Genomic DNA, 18,635 nt, shown 5'->3' on the forward strand with positions numbered 1-18,635 from the left:
ATGCAGGAGAGAAAAAAAAAAAAACCTGCACAAATTCCGGAGAGATTTAGGTTTAATATGTGGCCGTCTGAACGGCCTGTTTGTGAGTTTCAGCTACTGGCTGGTTCTCCAAACAGGAAAGAGCTTATTTACCGAATCAATGACGCCCCGGAGCGCGTGGAAGCCGCCTAGCACAGGAAACACGTGCTCGATGGTGTCTGCGATGGTGGCCAGCTGCAGGGGGAGAGAGGTACAGACAGGGAGGAGAGAGGAGAGGAGGAATTCATCCACAAATGAATCAAAAGACACAAAAATGAAAGGTGAGTAATTGGATGGTTGATATTTGATATTTCACAACAAGCCGACTTGGCTTTAAATGTACAGGTGTGCTACAATTATAGACATTTTGGACACGAAGAAAGCAATAACACAAACACACGAGCGCACACTGAATCCCGTCCACAGTAATGATCTCACATTATCCACAATCATGTAATGGATCTATTTCCAATCAGTGAAACGAGAGGTTACTGATGGTCTGACACATTAAATACAGCAACCTGAATCATCTGAGGGTTGGATTTCAGGAAAAAAAACGATTGGTTCGCCAAACTGCGCTGAATATATAGTGGTAACAGCATTTCTGATGTTTCCTCGTCTCTGGAGCGCTGCGCACATGTGGCACAGCACATGCACTGTATGGTGAACTGTTTGAAGATATTTCAAGTGATCATCAGCAGTGTTTCCTCTACCATCGTCTTGTCCCTATAAGAAATAAAATACGAACACACTCATAGAACTGATGTTACGTCCAGTAACTGCGATTTATTTACTTAATTTCTGTGCACCCGTTTCATTTCAGCTCAGTATGAAAGTCGCACAAGCGTTTTTTTTCTGTCACTGAAAGCCGCGCTCATTTGTCGGTTTCTCTGCTCTGCTGCGCTGCATGTGGACACAGGTGAATGTTACTTGAGCTGATGAACTACCCTCGTCACGTGACTGTAAAAAAAAAAAGCGCAGCGTAAGCCTAAAATTGAGCCGTTAATGGACAAAGCTCGGCCTCAAACCGCTGGAAACCAGACCAGAATATCAGCATTTTTTTAAACGCACCCCACCTGCCAAAGTTTGGGGAGTGTAAGTGAAAAGCAGCCGTGTGCATCTGCACTACCTGCGTCTCATTGAAGTCTTTGACACCGACGCAGTACACAATCGCCCCGAGAGATCTGGCTTCCTCTGCCTGTAGGAAGACACAAAGCAACAAGCGGAGTGAGGACCAGAAAACTGTCAGTCAAGCAAGGAGAGCATCCAGATGAGTATCTGTTCCTGGAGCTTTGTTACCTGTTGCTGTGCATCGAGGAGCTGATGCTCCTGCAGCTCTCCGTCTGTCAGTGCAATAATCACGCTGGCGGTGCCTGGAAAAACACATATTATTGTGCTGTGACTTCAACATGCAACTTATCCGGAAGTTAAGCTTCCCAACAAATGTTTTTTTTTTATGCTTACCAAAGTTCTCCTTGCGTATCTGCTCGTTTGCCTTTAACGGGAAAAGACACGTTTATTGTAAAAAGGTCAGAAAACTTTGATATTAAACTGGTTATTCAATGAACTTTAAAATGAGATTAAGATTGATTTGCAGTATAGAAACATTGACACATTGAAACACAGGCTTACACTCTGCAACCCGAGGTGCATGAACGTGTCTCCACCAGGAATCTCTCTCTTCAGAGCGTTCAGGCCCTTTCTGATATTCACTCTGCACACAGACAGGACAACAGCAAAGAGTTGGATTTGATGAACACCATTGTATAATACGACTTTGTGCTTCCATGACACTACATTTGACAAGGAAATACTTTATTTTACTGAAAGTTTATCTTCATATTTGTAGCTATTAGTGATGATAAACGAATAAACTACAATGCATTGCCAAAGATTCCCAACCTTCTTGGCTTGTATCTTACAAAAAAACAGTGTCTGATTGGAGTATATTTACTCTGTATTCATATTTTTGCCAAAGTAAAGAATCGGAATACTTTTTTAACCACTGACTAATGCCGGCTGTGTTAGAAATTAAAGCTTAGTTTCGGCAGCTGTGATGAATGATGGACACAAAACTGTCTCACGCAGCAAAACTCACTTTTATCCAACAACAGCTACATTGTGATGTGGGCCAGTTTTCAGCTTCATGTCAGTTCAGAGAACATCTGCTTTTACTCAGTTTACCCTGCAGCTGATTGTTTCTCTTGCTTGAGATCCTTCCATGTTCAAATTATATTTACATAAAAACATAAATGCAGCTTATGTTTCAAGGTTGATGTTCAGTAATTACATTAAAGGGTGATGTTAAATTTTTTTTTAGACTTAACAGCAGACTATAAAAGACACAATTTACCTGTTTTCTGTCAGTTTCATGATGGTGGAGGATCTGGAGGAAAACGTGATGAAGGACATCCTCAGCATGGGACTAGAACAGGTAAAATGGAAAAAGTGATGATGAGGTCTGATGACTGTCAAAGAACAAATACAACATGTAGAGTAAGTGCTATAAACATCTCTACACCATCTGAGATTAATCAGAAACATTGAACACAATGCTTAGTTACAGTAATAAAACACAAACAATATATTGTTTTCCTCAGAAACATAAAATAACAGTCAGTAATTCATCATGTGTTTCACTTTCACGCTTTGAATCTTGATTTTAACAATGGACATCTCACTGGAGACAAATGACTTCACTTCTTTTGAGGTCACTCCAACAGTCCGGTGGTGCTCGAAGCTTGTGAACTTTTTATATTTCTGCATAAATATAACATAAGACTTCACAGTTCTATTTATTTTTTTATTACTTGAGGAAAATGATTTAGTACTTATCTGGAAAAAGTATGTGAACCTCCAGGATTAGTAGTTAATTTGAAGGCGAAACAAGAGTCAGGTGTTTTCAATCCACAGGATAATAGTCAGGTCTGAGTGAGAGCCTTGTTTTATTTAAAGAACAGGAATCTGTCAAAGTCTCAGCTTCACAATACAGGTTTGTGAAAGAGTACAAATACACATTCAAAAGAGATTTCTGAGCTCAGAAAAAGAGTTGTTGATGTTAATCCGGCTGGAAAAGATTACACAACCATTTCCAAAGAGTTTGGACTCCACCAATCGACAGTCAGACAGATTGTGTGGAAATAGAGGAAAGTGAAGACCATTGTTACCCTTTTCAGAAGTGATCTACCAACAATTATCACAATGATGGTGTGCAAGACAGGGTTGAAAAGAGGAAGCCACGGCTCTCCAAAAAGAACATTGCAGGCCGTCTCAAGTTTTCTAAAGATCACAAGGATACGCCAGAAAAATGACAGATGAGATCAAAATTAACTTAAACTTTTTGGTTTAAATGGGAAAGGATTGGTTTGGGGAAAGAAAAACACTGCAGTGCAGCATCAGATCCTCATCCCATCTGGGAAACACGGCGGTGGCAGTATCATGGTTTCGGCCTGTTTTCCTTCATCTTGGCCAGGATGACCTGTCATCATAGATGGAACAATAAATTCTGAATAATACCAGCAAATTCTTAAGGAAAATGTCAGTCATTCTACCAACGAATGGTTAAAGAAAAATAAAGTTTTTGTGAGCAAAGCCGAGAGTGGAAACTGTTCTGTATGAAGATATGAGCCTCCGAGCTGATCCACAGTCCCCAACAATGTTTACTTGCTTGCACAAGGGGGTCACACCAGATACTGAAAACAAAGCTTCACATACTTATCCACTCACAGATATGTAATATTGGATCGTTTTCTTTAATATATAAATGACCAACTATGATGTTTTAGTCTCATTTGTTTAGTTGGGTCCTCTTCATCTACTTTTGGGACTTTTATGGAAATTCAAGGATGTTTTAGGTCATATTCATGCAAAAAAAAACAAAAAACAAAAAATCCCACATAGAAACTCTCTAGCACCTCTTTATATGGATGATTGTTTTGTTGCTTTGAACGCAGCCCGACACACATCAGCATCAGTGGATCTGAACCCTCTGTGCGTGACAATACCATGAATGTTGATATTGAGACTGCGTCACACAACATTCAGATGTGGAAAAGTTTGTCATTTTTGTTTGTTGAAAAGTTTTATTTAGAAAGGAATTATACACACACCTAACCATCTGAAGCAAGACGCGTGTTGTTTGTGAGACACGGTAAGTTGAGGCAGATTCGCACTGTTTAAAACTTTCTCGTGTTTGTTTAAAACTGAAACTTTGAGGAGGGACGGCTCTTCGCTACGGCTCGACCGCAAAGCTCCAGGTGTTGTTGTGGCCTTCGAGCGGTACGGACAAAACAAAGCCACCCACGAGCCGGAGGGACGGACGTGAAATGTTGAAATGTTGCATCTTTCTTCCACACTTACTTCTTTGGTGTTGAATTGCATTAAAATCATCTGAGAATAAAAGAGGATCTTCATTTGCTTTCGTAGCAGAAAACAGTTGCAGAATGCATGTCTGGATGATTATTGATCTGACATGACAAGAAAATTCATAAATAAAAGGGATCAGCCTGCATTACTGGTTTTAAATATCAGTTGAAATAACAAAGAAAACTCAACTGAGCTCAAGTTTATTGTAGAAAATAGATCTGAGTAACATTTGGAGAAAAAAAGTTCTGAAATCGATACTTCTGAAAGGCTATAAAACGAATCACATACATGACGACCTTCCAGCCTGTAGTCGCAGACGGTAACAACCCCACCGACACCAGGCATCAGGGCAGCTACTGCAGCCTGAGTGAATCATCGGCCCGGGGACGGAGCGGCTTAACACATGGCCGGTTGTAGCTCAGATTTGATTTTGCCTCGCCGGGGTGAATGCTGTGTAAAGTGTGTGTTTCTCTTTAGTGAGCTCCATCTCGAGGCTCCAGGAAGTCCAATACGATGCTACAAGATGTTTTGGAGACCTTCAATCTGGTTTACAAATGTTTCCGATGTCACAGCAGGAATATTTAAGTCATATTTGCCGGCTTAATTGTGTGTTTACATGAATGTTTATTAAGTATCTCTTACCTTTTAAATTTCTCTGCTAGGTTCTCCACAAAGTAGTAGATTTCATCCCAGTGATCCTTCACGCTGCCAGATCTGACACACAGAAAAAGGGAGGAACACAAACATGTCAAGAAAGAAATTTGCACATACAGGTAATATTTCTTTTTCATTATTTAATAACAGGAGGAAGTAAAACGTATTTCAGTTATTTTCATGACACCGTTATAAAAGCAGCACAGGAAGCTTCAGTTCATGGTTGTTAGCTAGCATAGCTGCAAATGACTAAAGCACTCATAAAACATAATTTGTCTTTACAGTATCTGTGAGTTCCAAAGGACTCCAACCAAATGCCAAGTTTAATCTATCTGTGGGCTCCATCTGGTAGAACATTCAAGCAGGAAAAATACAGCCCTGCTAACCAAAGACGATGGGGGGTCGCATCATTAGCGCCGCTGCACGAAGAATAAGCTGGATGTTTGTCAAGAAAAACACCGCCGTTAAACGTTGTTACATTCACTTCACTGTCTGCCGCCAGAATTCAAAACAAAACCATAGTTGCCTTTTTATTTAGTTGAAGGAATATTACTTTTATGCAACAGTTGCTGTGGCTAACGAGCACATCCTGTATCTGTTACTAAACCTTCAAAGGGGAAAATATTAAAGCTAAATTGACGAAGAACATGGACCTTCCTGTTCATTTAACACAAACAGCATTGGGGGGGGAGAAACTTAAAATAATTAGGCTGTGCGGTACATTAGGGAGCACTAAGTGTACTGGTGACTTAAAAGCGTCTGGAGGATAATTCAGCTCCGTCCTGCATCCTGAATGAGCCCCTGGAGGAACGCAGGCCCTGGTCTCCCCAGGAGAACCTCCATAAAACCGGACTGCAATAAAAATAACTCCCTGGAGGTGAACTAATTTCCTCTGGCCAGACTGCTTGTGTGTGTATGAGTGTGTATTTGTGTCAATTTCATTAAGTGTGAAGATTACGGGAGAGGGCTCGAGCCACGAAGTGACCAGTCAGCAGGTCATCCGTTTAGCAGACGAACAAGCCAGGAGAGATGACACTTGGGAAATGAACTAATTGGCTGTGGTCAAGCTGGAGGCTTGTTCAGAGGATGAAGGAGACTGAGGCTGACTCAATGTTATTCTCGGTGCTGACTAACTGATGTAACGGCGTTAGACACAGTGGTGACATGTTGCTGTTTTTCTGTATGGGACAAATGGTCAACACCAGTTTTTATCCACTGAGATTAGCTGGATTTCCAGATTTCAACTTTACCGGCTTCAATTTAGTTCACAGGCAGTCATCCAGGAAGCCAAATACATTCAGTAATAAGCCAAACAAACTGGCAGGTCATGTCTTTAAACAGTCGCTTTGTTTTAGAGCGATGGGAGAAAATGGGAAGCAAACTAAACACGGTCTCTGTTATTCTACTTTACATTTTTGTTTTGTCAGTTCCCAGCCCAATAAAGGTCCAACTATCTGTCTGAGAATCACGTCTAGACATGACAAACAGGACGAACGAGCTCTTACGTGTTGGCTTCTCATGCTTTAACCTGGTGAGAAAATATTTATTTTCCTTACAGTGTATTTCTATTATGTGGATATTCGAATACACCGAAACCAAGTTCGAGTTTCTCGTGGAGTTTCTTTGGAAAACAAAACCAGTCACATGAAAACGGAAATGATTTGTGACTAATTGGACTAGTCTGCAATTGAGTGAGGGTGGTTATATACCCCATAGTGTTATTGTGTTATTCCTTGGAAGTGAAGGGGCAATTATTGTATTTGGCCAGGCTTGGGGGAAGACACAGCTTGGGAATACTCTGGAGTTTCCCATCATGCCTCAAGACATCCAAGGCCTTTTATCTTGCCAAACCAGAGTCTGTTGTAGACTCATGTTTTGGATCCTTGTCCACCCAAATTTTCTGCTTTTAAAGTTTTTTCTTACTGCCCATATCATCCCTTGAAGTGGACTGTCAGAACTCCCAACAAACTTTCCAGCTACAGTACAGGCCTTTCAAGGACATTCAACATGAGACACAGTCACTGTGGTAACACTTACTGCTGTAATATAACTCAATATATACTCAAAGGAAAACAAACGGTTTGATTGCAGGGACTAAGGTAAGCTGCTAAAAAGGAAACGAGTATAACCATTGGACGAACACTGCCAGAGTTAGAGGATCAGGTTTGGGCTCTTGTGGGCTTCCCCTGCTGGAAACATGTACTCCAAACACAACAAAATCATCCACTTTAACATATACTTATTCTAATTTTCTGTGTTCTCACTCATCCGGTTTGAACAGTTGCAAATACTGGTCAACGAAAAGTCCTATTGAAGCGTTTTTCTCGGTCTTGTTGCTGTTCTGATGACATGACCTGTTCCTCCCCACATCAAAGCTCACATTCCTGGGAGGCTGACTGAGCAAAGAAAAAGGACAAGACCTTACAAGCCAAACAAAATCCTCCCAAAATATAAAATAAAAAAAAGCCTGAGGTATAAAGAAGGAGATTTGGTTTGAGAGAATGTGCAGCGTAAACAGAAATAGTCACAAAAGGATTGCGTGCACACGTTCATAGACAGACGGCCTCCGACCTGAAGGAATGGCGGGAGCCAAAATGTTGTGCGGATTGTTCCATTATAGCAACAAGAGAAGAAAGAATATAAAGTCTGGTCGAGTCGTGCAGCTAAAAGTCGTGCAGAGGTGTGGGGATCGTTTCCGAATATTTATTTAACATTCGGGTGAATCTGAGGACTCCCACGTTTGGTTTTTAGCTGCTTATCTTTATTTCTGAACCACAACGGCTCTTGTTTGCCTTGGAACAGTGTGATTGTCTGAGGTGGCTGCAGTCGTGGGACCAAAGCCTAGCTTGCAGTTTCACTCACCTGTCCAAACAGTGTTGGAGAGGAAGTGGGCCATTTTCTTCTATGATTCTTGATGAAACCATTTTATGCGGTACCTTGTTCCTCCCGCAATCCCTTGATCTAATTTTAATGATCTGAATTCAGCCCTGACGCTGAGCGGTTTGGGGTTTTGGATAATGAAGTTTCAGAGAGGTGAGAGCCCAACTACAGTTTGAAAAGTTATGTCAAGCAAATCGTCAAAGCCGAGCACTGGCGTTTTCTCGATTGGAGCGGGATGAAAACCATGTGTCTGGTCGTGAGCCATTTGGGAGAAAAAGAAACAAAAGAAAAAGGAAAGACAGAGGAAGGGAAAGATGAAGAGTCTTATCGGTGTAACTGCAGTAAATTCAACTGTGAGACTGAGATAAATGTGAAAAATCTGTTGGCTCAGGTGTGAAGTTTTCTGCCAGAGGAAACACGGAGATGATTTGATTAAAATTCCAACTGTACGGCCCGGTGCCTGGCCTGCTTCAGCCGGCATGGCCGGCACACAACCAAAGCAAGAACTAAACAACCAATTAAATCACCTTGATCAGCATTACTGTTGGTGTGCCAGTGTCACCAAATGACTAGTTTTGAATGGGTTTCATTGAATAGCCATTAAAAATATTTTGAACATCACCAAGCAGAGGACTTGATCCAAGAAAAGAAACCTGTAGAAGCAGACGGTCAATTAAATCAGTCATGAACTACATAAAGGGAATAATATGATGTTAAAAGGACAGCATGTGCAGTAATCTGATGAACATAGTGAAGATAAATCAGTAGGAGAACAGGATTGTTATGCAGGGTTAGGAAAATCAGCAGCTCTGGTTGCATTTAAAACTGATTATTGTCATGGATGTAAAATGTTCAAAGTCTGGAAAACTTCCACTCTAAAGGCTGAAGAAAAGCTCTTTACATTTACAATGGAAGTTTTCCCAGGATACAACATGTCTCCTTATCATTCATCATATTGATGCATCCTTTGGAAGTTTTTAAATTACCGTTACCTTTCTTATCTTTTTTCAGTATAAGGAGGGTGTTAAATTGTGTCAGAGTTTGCGTATCAATGGAGAATTATGGAAATGATTTTCATTTAATGTTTGTTAAAGTGGCAAGAACTGTTTCACTAAGTAGGTAAGACAGCCAATCAGCTGTAATATTGCTGGTTGCTGCAGCAACTTCAGCGTTACTGAGGCACAAACTAGCATTTTCATGGCTTCATGCAGGTTTCTAAACTTCCCTCTGCAGTTGTGCGACGTCTTAAATGCCTCGTTCATGTTTTCTACAGTCTCAGTCTACAGTTGACCAAAAAGTAGTTGGGATACTTGATTTTCTCTGCGGCAGCATCACGTGCAACATTCAAGGACGTAACCCTTTGTTTCCAAACAACTCTGAGCACTCAGGAAGGTATTATGCATAATTACTGCCCAGCGATGGTAAACAGACTGTGTGAAAGGGGGAGAGGAATTCTCTGCATGTCCCCCACGGGTTCGACAAGACCTGAAGAATAAAAACATCTTCCATCATTTTTAATCTTTAGTCTTTTTCTGCTGACTGGGTGAAGTCTCAATGGCCGGATGTGCAGAAAACGAGTCAGGCGATGTGAGTGTGTGTGTGTGTGTGTGTGTGTGTGTGTGTGTGTGTGTGTGTGTGTGTGTGTGTGTGTGTGTGTGTGTGTGTGTGTGTGTGTGTGTGTGTGTATTGAGCAATGCACAAAGTTGAGTTGGAGGAGTGGAGGGGGTGAGACAGACAGACAGACAGACAGGAGAACAGGAAGACAGGAAGACAGAAAAGCAGTGAGTCAGAGACCCAAGAAGAGAAAACAGGGAAAAGAAAGAGCAACAACAACACGAAGCAGAAGAAACTAAAGGAGGATTCCTCAGCGTAATAATGCTGCCGTGGAAACGCACGCAGCAACGAGGCAGAACAGACTCCGAAGGATAAGAACTGTGTGTTTTCCATGTTTTAGGTCTTTACTGCAAATAATGTGTCCTTCACGTTAAAGCTGACCGTTTTCAAAGACACGCCGTGATGTTGTATACGGGCTGGTTTATTTCCAGAGCAGACTCTTGGCACATGATTGATCCGTGCGTTAAATCTTAATCTTAATCTGTGCCGAGATTCAATTAATGTTTACTACAGTTGCATTACTGTTGTGTGGGTGACAATTGATTTACCTAAGTTGCATTGCTTTACTTCACAGTGGTATCCTCAAATAAAGTTCTGCACACTTGATATGAAGCCACTCTGAAGCGCCTGTCGGCTTGTATTTGGGCACCGTGGTGCTCGGAGCTAAATGCTAACATCTGCACGCTAACATCTTCACAAATAGGACGTTAATATTCTGATAATTTATCAGGTGTCTGCCATCTTAGTTTAGTGTTTTATATTGGCTGAAATAACAATCAGTAGAAACTAACGAACCTACATGGAACAGTAGAAAATACGGTGCCACACTTCTAAAACGCAGAATCAGGGAACTGTTTCGTTTTTTTTTTACTGCCAGCAACTTTAGTGTTTTGGTTCAGTCAACTTGGTCTCATCAGCAGCAGACAACTGTTTTCAGTTTCAACAGCGATAAGCTTTTGTACAGTAGATTCTCAGCACCACGTAACTAGTGACTATCTGAACTAGCAGCTCTGAGCTGGTGGAAACCTGAACAGTTGATTATTATTGACTATTGACTCACCGGCAAGAAACTCAGCTCCAAAGAAATGCTCCTGTCAGCTCAGTAAAAATAGGCAACGATTTGCTAGCAATGGTTTATAGCAACTCAAAGTAAGACGGTCAAACGATGTCATTGTGTTTACTGGTTGTTCCGATATCTCCAAGTGGCCGAACATATTAAAGAAGACCCGTGAGGAGAGACAACAAAAATGATGATATACGGCTCGTGCTACGTATATGTGTACGTATTATTTACTGGAGACGTCCTGCTGTACTGTTCGTGCTGTCTTCTCTCAGATCCTCAATCACATTCAGACAGAAGACAGGAGACAAAATGGCTTGTTTCAGACAGAATGAACCGAGGGGTTTCATAAAGGACCACAATACTAAAAATAAGGATTCATAAAAAACTGTGAGTTATGGAAAACTACTCTATCGGAGTCACAGAATGTAAAAAAAAAAAATCTGAAAATGAGAAAAATAGGACCCATTTGATTAAAATTGCTTTAAAGTGCCTCCATAGGAGAAACTAGTTGATATAAATAAAGCTGACTGTGCTAAAGCTTCTGAAGTGGCCATTTTGGACGTCAGGGGATTTTTAACTCTGCCTGCAATCCTGTGAGGATATTACAGCTGAGGCATGTTTCCTTAATATTAAACCTCTTCAAATGATTCTTTGCAAGTCACTGTTATTCTTCTTTAAACTCCCGATCAAGTCCCCTCCTAACTGCCCAACAGGAAGTTCTGACAGGCTGACGGCATGTGGGAAAAAAGCTCCATCGGTCTGAAAGCTTCGAGGCTCGGTGTCATTCTCACGGTTCAAAGTGTTGAAGAAGGAAAAATAAAGTTAAAAAAATAAAAAATACTTCACCGAGGAGGCTGTCTGCCATTCCAGCTGGGCCTACCCACACCACCCCAGCCTGCAGCCAATGATGGCGCTCCAATTTAACTGAGTGGGCACAAGGATTTGTTTGTTTAAAACCACTAACCTACTTTTACAGCCATTGCAGAAGTCAAAGTCTTTACTGCGTGATTGCTGAGCTAATGCTGCGCCTCCATTCCAAAACCGACAGGAATTGTTTGGAAAAAACTTGTGGATAACGAGCTGGTGGAGAGTCGTTGGAGATGTGTGTCGAAAGAGTTTTATTTTTCAGTCTTTATCTGACCACAAAGCGCTCTATCTCCAACTGAGGCCGAGCCGTGGCCTTGATCCGCTTCTGTTTTTTGGCCACGAGTTCTTGAAAGACCGACAACATGATATCACTTCAGCCGACATTTCTTCCTCCTGTAAACGCCAAAGCAACACCCTGCGAGAGGAAAGGGGACCAATCACAGAGCGGGTGTCATTCCACAGCCAGAACGTATTCAGACATTTCAAAAGTATTTACAGACTGCAGCTGCACTTTGCGTTTTCCGCTGACTTGGCTGGATTCAGGCAGCGTGATCCAAACGCCCAGTGGGAGCGCTAACTTCTAACTACATCAACAACAACAGGCACTTTTTTTTTCAAAAACAAAGACAACGCAGAAACGGCTCCGATTTCTCCGTTACCAGAGGATAATGTACGCAGACAAGTGCATCTGCACATCTGAGAGCGCTGCATTAACACCGAGACGAGCGCACAGAGTGGAGTGAATAGGTGAAGGGATGACACCAGAGATCAATGGAAACGGAGAAAAGCAGAAAAACATTGGCAAGGCAAGAAATGGAGGCAACAGACCTCGGCTTGAATACTTTTCGACCTGCTCGTTACATTTGTGCGGTAATATGATGCAACCACAATGCGTTTAGTCATCCATAAATCAGTTTACTCCAATACTGTGGAGTTACAATGTGCGACAACAACTGCTGATCCGTGCCCAGTCAACCAAAAACAAACGTATTTATGAGGTGAACATTAGCATTTTGGCCTAGAGGTGAATTCCTGTATCTGCCTTATGAAAACAGCCAAAACTTTTCGTCTGGCAATGTGTTCCATATAAAACAGCACGCTCTGAATCAGCATATATACGTCCTCGTGTGCACACATGCAGCAATACAGGGATTAAAGGTATACAGCAAATGACAGTTAAACTGACCAACAAGTAAATCGCAAACATCTGTGCATAATGTGCCAAAACCTCAAATTATGCAGCCATCATGTCTGAGGAGGTCTGAGACGACCAGACACTGGCTGGTAGGTTTTGGCTGTACGTGTGCTTGCAGCGATGCTGGCGGTGTAACCGTGGCGATAGTTGGTCTCTTGGCCCGTCAACCACTTTGGTCCAAACCAAATATCTACAAAATGAATCGATGGACGGCTATTAAAGTTTGTCAAGAGACCCAACGATCTGATTTGACCTCTAGGACCACCATGAGGTTGCGATTTAGGCTTTTTGTGAAATATTTCCAAAAATTACACGAATTGTAATGACCTCCTTCAACTTTTCCTCAACAGTGAGGTCACCCATTGGTTTCGAAGCGGTTCAGAGCCGGTGGTGACCGTATTTGGACTAGCTAGGGTGGAGCGAGCAGTGGATCTGACTCGATCTGATTGGAAACCCGAGGACGCTACATCCCGCCCACTGATAGCCGTAACCTGACTGCATCTCAGCCCTGTCAATCAAACAGACACGCCAAAACACAGCTTTTTGAGGCTTATTTTCAGAAGGACCGCCAGAAGTCACATGGAGTGACTTTAGCTTGCAAAACCGAAATAGGTTGTGAAAAAAAATGTAATGACTGAAAAGTTATATGGGAGTTTATGGAGTTTGAGGCTTTTTGGAACCAACCTCTAGTGGCACCTGGCGGTATTGCAGCTTAATACACTTACGCATTGGCCTCATTTCACAGACCCCGAAGTTACTCAACATAGTAATAGCTGATGTTAGCATTTTAGGCCCCACTGTGACAACCACAGCCTCACACAGCTGCTTTCACTCTTAGTGTTGTTTCTGTGTGATTTTATTTAGGTTATAGTAGCAAAGGAGGCAGTTAATTGCTTTGGGACGTCTATATAATAACCATATACCATACACCACAATAAAGTGATATGATGTCACACTGTTAACTGTGGGTGGCGGGTATGTCTATAGCCCATATTTTCCCACATTTAATTTAATTTAAAGATCTTTTTTTTTTTTTACTTTTAGTGGCCAAGAAAATTGTTCACATGTTTTCAATAAACACCCCCGTTTCATTAAGTTTCATTGCAAGACCCTCTGTTTGTGATTTTGGCTGTGTTTTTGCTCCTAGCTCAACAACATATATATGTTTTAGCAGTCTTTCCATTCACTCCAACATCTGTATCCTATTACATATTATTACCTGCGTATTAAAGTGGCAGTTTGACACCTCTGTGCTGCTGGGGTTTGAAGGGAGACCCAGACTCTACGTTCATTTGATTTCGACCTTTTTGGCCTGTCATTGGATGTTGTGTTGCTGCTCCTCAACCCTTTGGGTATTGTAAAAACACTACTTTCCATTATTGTGTCATAAAGTCCTGTAGGGCAAAATGACAGTTTAAAATAAAGCCCACATTTTCCAAACCCAGTCCCGGATGTCCCAAATTCAAACTGGCAACCATACAGCCTTTAGCCACCATCTCGTCCCTTCAGCCACCCAAATGTCTGAACAAGCTCCGTCCATGTTTGAGCCATGACGTGACATCATCTGCGGAAGTCTGCAATCAATGCTTTTGGAATCCACTTTACGAGCCAGCGCAGCAGTAGCTTCCCCCAATTACTAACTCGTGATCCTTTTTCTCCACCTACAACACACATTTGTCATCCTAAATCAAACGCAGCCATCCCAGTTCAATCAGTTCAACATGTTTCGGAGGATTTTCTGAACAACCACTCATGCTTCCTGCCCAGGATTAAGTTCAATTGTGTTTTGTGTGACCAATATCAATGTTTTCAGTCACGCTAGCAGCATGTCAGTGTCAGTCAGTCAGCTGGTTGGTCTGTCCAGCTCTATGATCCAGATTTAAATACTGTATCTCTGCAAAAACTGATGACAACTTAGACTGTACGTTGTGTTTAGTGCTAATTAGAAAATTGGCACACTGAACAAAGAGGGTAAACATAGTAGACATTAAACCTGCTGAACAGAATCATGTTAGCTTCATCGTTGTGAGCACGTAAAGCAACAATTTGTCACTTTTGCTGAGCAGAAGCAGCAGCGCCCTCTGTGGCCGTAAGCTGTAATTACAGGATTCAGATGAATGAATCAAATCAACTGCGGCAGGCTCTTAGAAGGGTACGACTATACTCATATATTTTCTGGGGTAACGGTGCATAATCGAAACATTTTTCTTCTTCTGGTAAGAAAAGAATGAGAAACTGAAACTGAAAAATGCCTGGGCATCGGACAAAACCCGCTCCTCCCGTGCTCTGCAGCCCGTCAGCCGGCTCCACAGGCTGCAGAGTGAAGTAAAAGGATCACCCTCTGTCACCTGCAGCTCCACAAGTCCTCAAAAAGATGCTCACAAAAAGTGCTCTTTCCACTGGATATCCGACTCACTTACCAAAGTTACATTGTGAAAGAACAGTCAAACAGGGTGTGAAGAGGAAACAAAGAGATGCCGTTCTTCTCATTACAAGTCAGCGTCCCATATACATGTCTATGAAACTCTTATTTTAAGGTTAAAAAGTTATATTTTGTTGTTTTCACTCAAAACGCTTGCCACTATCATGATGACTTTAGGCTTTGGAATTGGTCATTGAAAGAGGATGTGCCTCTGGCGTGTCGACTTATTCTTGAACATACTATTCAAGTCTACTAAGCAAGCACTTATAGCTATCCAACCTCGCACAGGATGTTTAACTCAAGTTGTCTCAGACTTGAAGGAGTTGAAATCTTTGCAGCATGTCGTTGTGTTGGCTGGACGGAGGTCTGCATGCGTCGCAGTGGCCCGCATCCTCTCACAACCTCCTCACAGTGATCGTTACACCTCCACATGCATAAATCAGGGCACAGAGTTCGAGCTGCGTCTCATAAAACCAGCTCAGGCCTGCGGGATGGGGATTGAGGGACGGCTGTAGGAGGACGGAGACAAGTCTCTAATGAGCTTCCTCTTGTTTGAAGACCACAAATTATGTCTTGTTAGTCACTCCCTGAGTGGGCCCCCGAATCACGCAAGAGAGCTAACAATAGCATCTGACATGGGTGGGTGGAGGGGGGGGGGAGATAGGGCTGTTTCCTTATTTGTAACATGTGTCAGTGTTTACCTCACAGAACAAGCAAATAATTCCTGTGTTTTGTGCGGGTTTTTTTCCCCCTTTAGGAATAAAATGCCATAAAAAATGTCAAAAGGTTCTGCGAAGTTCAAGCAAGGCACATATACTAGCATGTCATAGGGATTCATTGATAAGGGGGGGGGGCATCAAGTGTGAAAAAAACGAGGTCAAGTGATTATAAACTGCATGACACTTATTATCTCTATCTCATGACTTCAGGGACAAAACCCCATAAAAACCCTCTTTTCAAAGGTGCTGCGTGCAACATTTCCAAACCAAGACCACATTTGCCATAAATGTGGTTGCTTCCGGTCCTTTCCCTCCCCATTTCTGGCATTGCTCCATCAGTGCGAGAGGGAGGGTAAGAGCTGATGCAGCTGTTTACTTTAAATCCAGATAAAATCATCTCAGGATAACAGGGTAACTTTAAGCGGATTCTCCTCCTAATCTGACACAGCGGCCTACAGTCGTACGTTTAAGAGCCTAAAATGAATGCAAAAATGTCAGACGACAGTGGAAGCGAGAAGCCGGCACTCCAGAAGTTTCTGCTGTTTTTCTCCAGCTGCTGAAGTCCAGCGCAAAGATGTCACACAACCACAGCATTTTTCCTATGTGGGCGTACAGAGAGTGGAAATGAAAGAGTGAACGGTGAGCAAAAAAAAAAAAAAAAAAAGTCCCTTCAGCACGGGTGGGCATGAAAGAAGAAGAAGAAGAAAAAAAAAACCTTTGCCTCCCAGATTTTCTTTTTCTAATGATGACAGTGGAGTTTTTAAAACCTGGACAGACATGTTTCATTCCTGCTGCATCCAGATCATCGCTCCTCATTTTTTTTTTTTTTTTTTTTTTTTTGCTTGTTCAGCAAACTGCTCTGCAAGTCAGCCTCCTCTCCTGCGTCACCGCGCGCGCCCGCGCAGATGCAGCGGTGCTCAGTAATCTAATGCAAGCCGGGTTGTCCAAACATTTTCGTGCATTTGAAGAACTTTCACGATAGAAGTTGAACTTTTCGTCACATTCACCTCATTCTTGACAGGTAAACTGCCCCCCCCCCTCCCCCGGCCCCCCGGCACACACGCACACCTCCCCCCATCCCCTCACACGCACACAGTTTGAGTATGACACGCGCCAAACAAAAGTAAAACCCGCAATAAAAGCCCTGACAGAAACGTAAATGCAAATATGAACTAATTTACGTGATGTTTTGCAAACTTTCTTCGACAGAAACTAGCCTCAGAAAAATATTTCTGAAAACAAAACGGTGCCAAGCTGTTTCCACTTACTTGTCAAGCACGAAATACAGGTCAAACGCGCCCTGACAGGAGCTCTCCTCCTCCTCCTCGTCCTGCAGCTCCGGTTCGGCTCGAGCGGGTGATGAAGAGAGCAAAAATAATCCGAACAAAACCAGAATAAAACTCGTGTTCAACAAAAATCTCGCCATTATTTCTCCTCGGTGGGGAAAAAAAAACAAAAACAAAAAAAAACACGTAATTCCTTTGTGTGTAAAAAGAGAAACACAAGCAAAGTAGTGAGTGGGTTTTTACATCCCAGAGACAGTTATAAAAAGTGGAGGCGGAGATGCAACAGAGACAAAAGAGATTCAGGCGATGCTTCACGTGTCTTATTTTAAACTCAGTTTTCATTCATGAGACGCATCCTGCTGTGAACGCCAGCTGGAGAAGTTTTCTCTCATAGGGAAGGATTACAAAAATAAGTTCAGAATCCACATCCAGTTGGCTGAGGGGGAAAAAAAAAATAAAAAAAATAAAAAGGTTTTTCTCTGCAGAAACTAATCCAGTGGCGGGTCAATTGGAGAAAGGATAAAATGATGTACAAATGCACAGAAGTTTACTGTTAAAGTGTCAGAACTGTGTTAGCTGTGAAAAAGCGCGAATGGAGTAATGTAGAGCAGAGTTTGGAGCTGGAGGAACTGGGAGCCCGGGGGACAGACTGGGCTGAAATGGACCAGGTTTCATATTTCATCCTGAGGAGGAGAAAAAAAAAAAAAAAGACCCAAAAAATGGGTCAACATCCCATTTTGCGCCTCCCTCACGTGGCAGACTGGCGCATTTTTTACGAGGACTCGGTGACACAGGATGGGACGATCATTACAGGAGCCTTATTCTGACACTGATTGTGTGTTTATTCATTTAGCATTTTAGCACTTTGTCTCCTCATTAAAGATTACAGTTTGTGCTGCTGCAACCAGTCAATTGTGTTAATTACACCTTCCTGAAACCAAAGGTTGTACTGAGAGTGACACACAGGGAAGTATAATCTGAGGTGAAGTTTGGGTAAAAAAATATATATATTTTTAGAGGAATCTTAATACTTGTCTGATAACTTTGCTTATTGAAAGAGCCATAAGAACGCGCCCTGACAGGATAATCATGGATTATCCAATGATTTGATAGTTTTAAACGTGAGATTTTATCCAAAGGAAGCAAAGTGGACTGACTTAAATCTAAAATAACATACCAAGAGATAGTTTTACTTTTTCTTGCAATCAGAGGTTTGCTACATCAAAACTGGACCGATCGTACAGATTTTGTAGGCTATGTATTTTGGGCATATTTGAAGAAGCACTACGTGGACCCAAGTTTGCTGTGTGGCTAATTGTGATATTTTGGGACATTACAGTTTATGCATCGTGTATCTGTACCTGTTTAAAGGTACAATGGCGTAACTATGGACAGTGCAACTGCTGCAGTGCACCAGAGCCCAGAGGCTGCCAGGGGCCCATGCAAAGTTTGAGTCATAGCCTGTTTTACCTATTTTTTTTTGTTTTTATTGGATTTAAAAATTTTTTTTTAAAAAAAGTACTTTGACCCATTATTTAAACCTATTGAAGTG

At 42.0% G+C, this 18,635-nt stretch overlaps 1 protein-coding gene across 1 annotated transcript in view; it reads right to left on the reverse strand.

Moving 5' to 3' along the window:
* Positions 1 to 17,333, reverse strand: part of antxr1c (ANTXR cell adhesion molecule 1c) — a 39,532-nt gene extending 22,199 nt beyond the window's left edge. Inside the window, exons 1-8 of the mRNA XM_069719365.1 lie at positions 17,066 to 17,333; positions 5,026 to 5,097; positions 2,372 to 2,443; positions 1,651 to 1,732; positions 1,483 to 1,513; positions 1,318 to 1,391; positions 1,148 to 1,216; positions 133 to 213 (exon numbers count right to left, since the gene is read on the reverse strand). Of these exons, the coding sequence (XP_069575466.1) occupies positions 133 to 213; positions 1,148 to 1,216; positions 1,318 to 1,391; positions 1,483 to 1,513; positions 1,651 to 1,732; positions 2,372 to 2,443; positions 5,026 to 5,097; positions 17,066 to 17,223 (639 nt within the window). The 5' untranslated portion in view covers positions 17,224 to 17,333. The remainder of the gene's footprint in view (positions 1 to 132; positions 214 to 1,147; positions 1,217 to 1,317; positions 1,392 to 1,482; positions 1,514 to 1,650; positions 1,733 to 2,371; positions 2,444 to 5,025; positions 5,098 to 17,065) is intronic.
* Positions 17,334 to 18,635: the final 1,302 nt, after the last annotated feature.

The sequence above is a fragment of the Brachyistius frenatus genome, unplaced genomic scaffold (assembly GCF_029030835.1).
Source record: "Brachyistius frenatus isolate BFR_SWC_R1_liver_20210118 unplaced genomic scaffold, ASM2903083v1 Contig_213, whole genome shotgun sequence".
Taxonomy (NCBI): domain Eukaryota; kingdom Metazoa; phylum Chordata; class Actinopteri; family Embiotocidae; genus Brachyistius; species Brachyistius frenatus.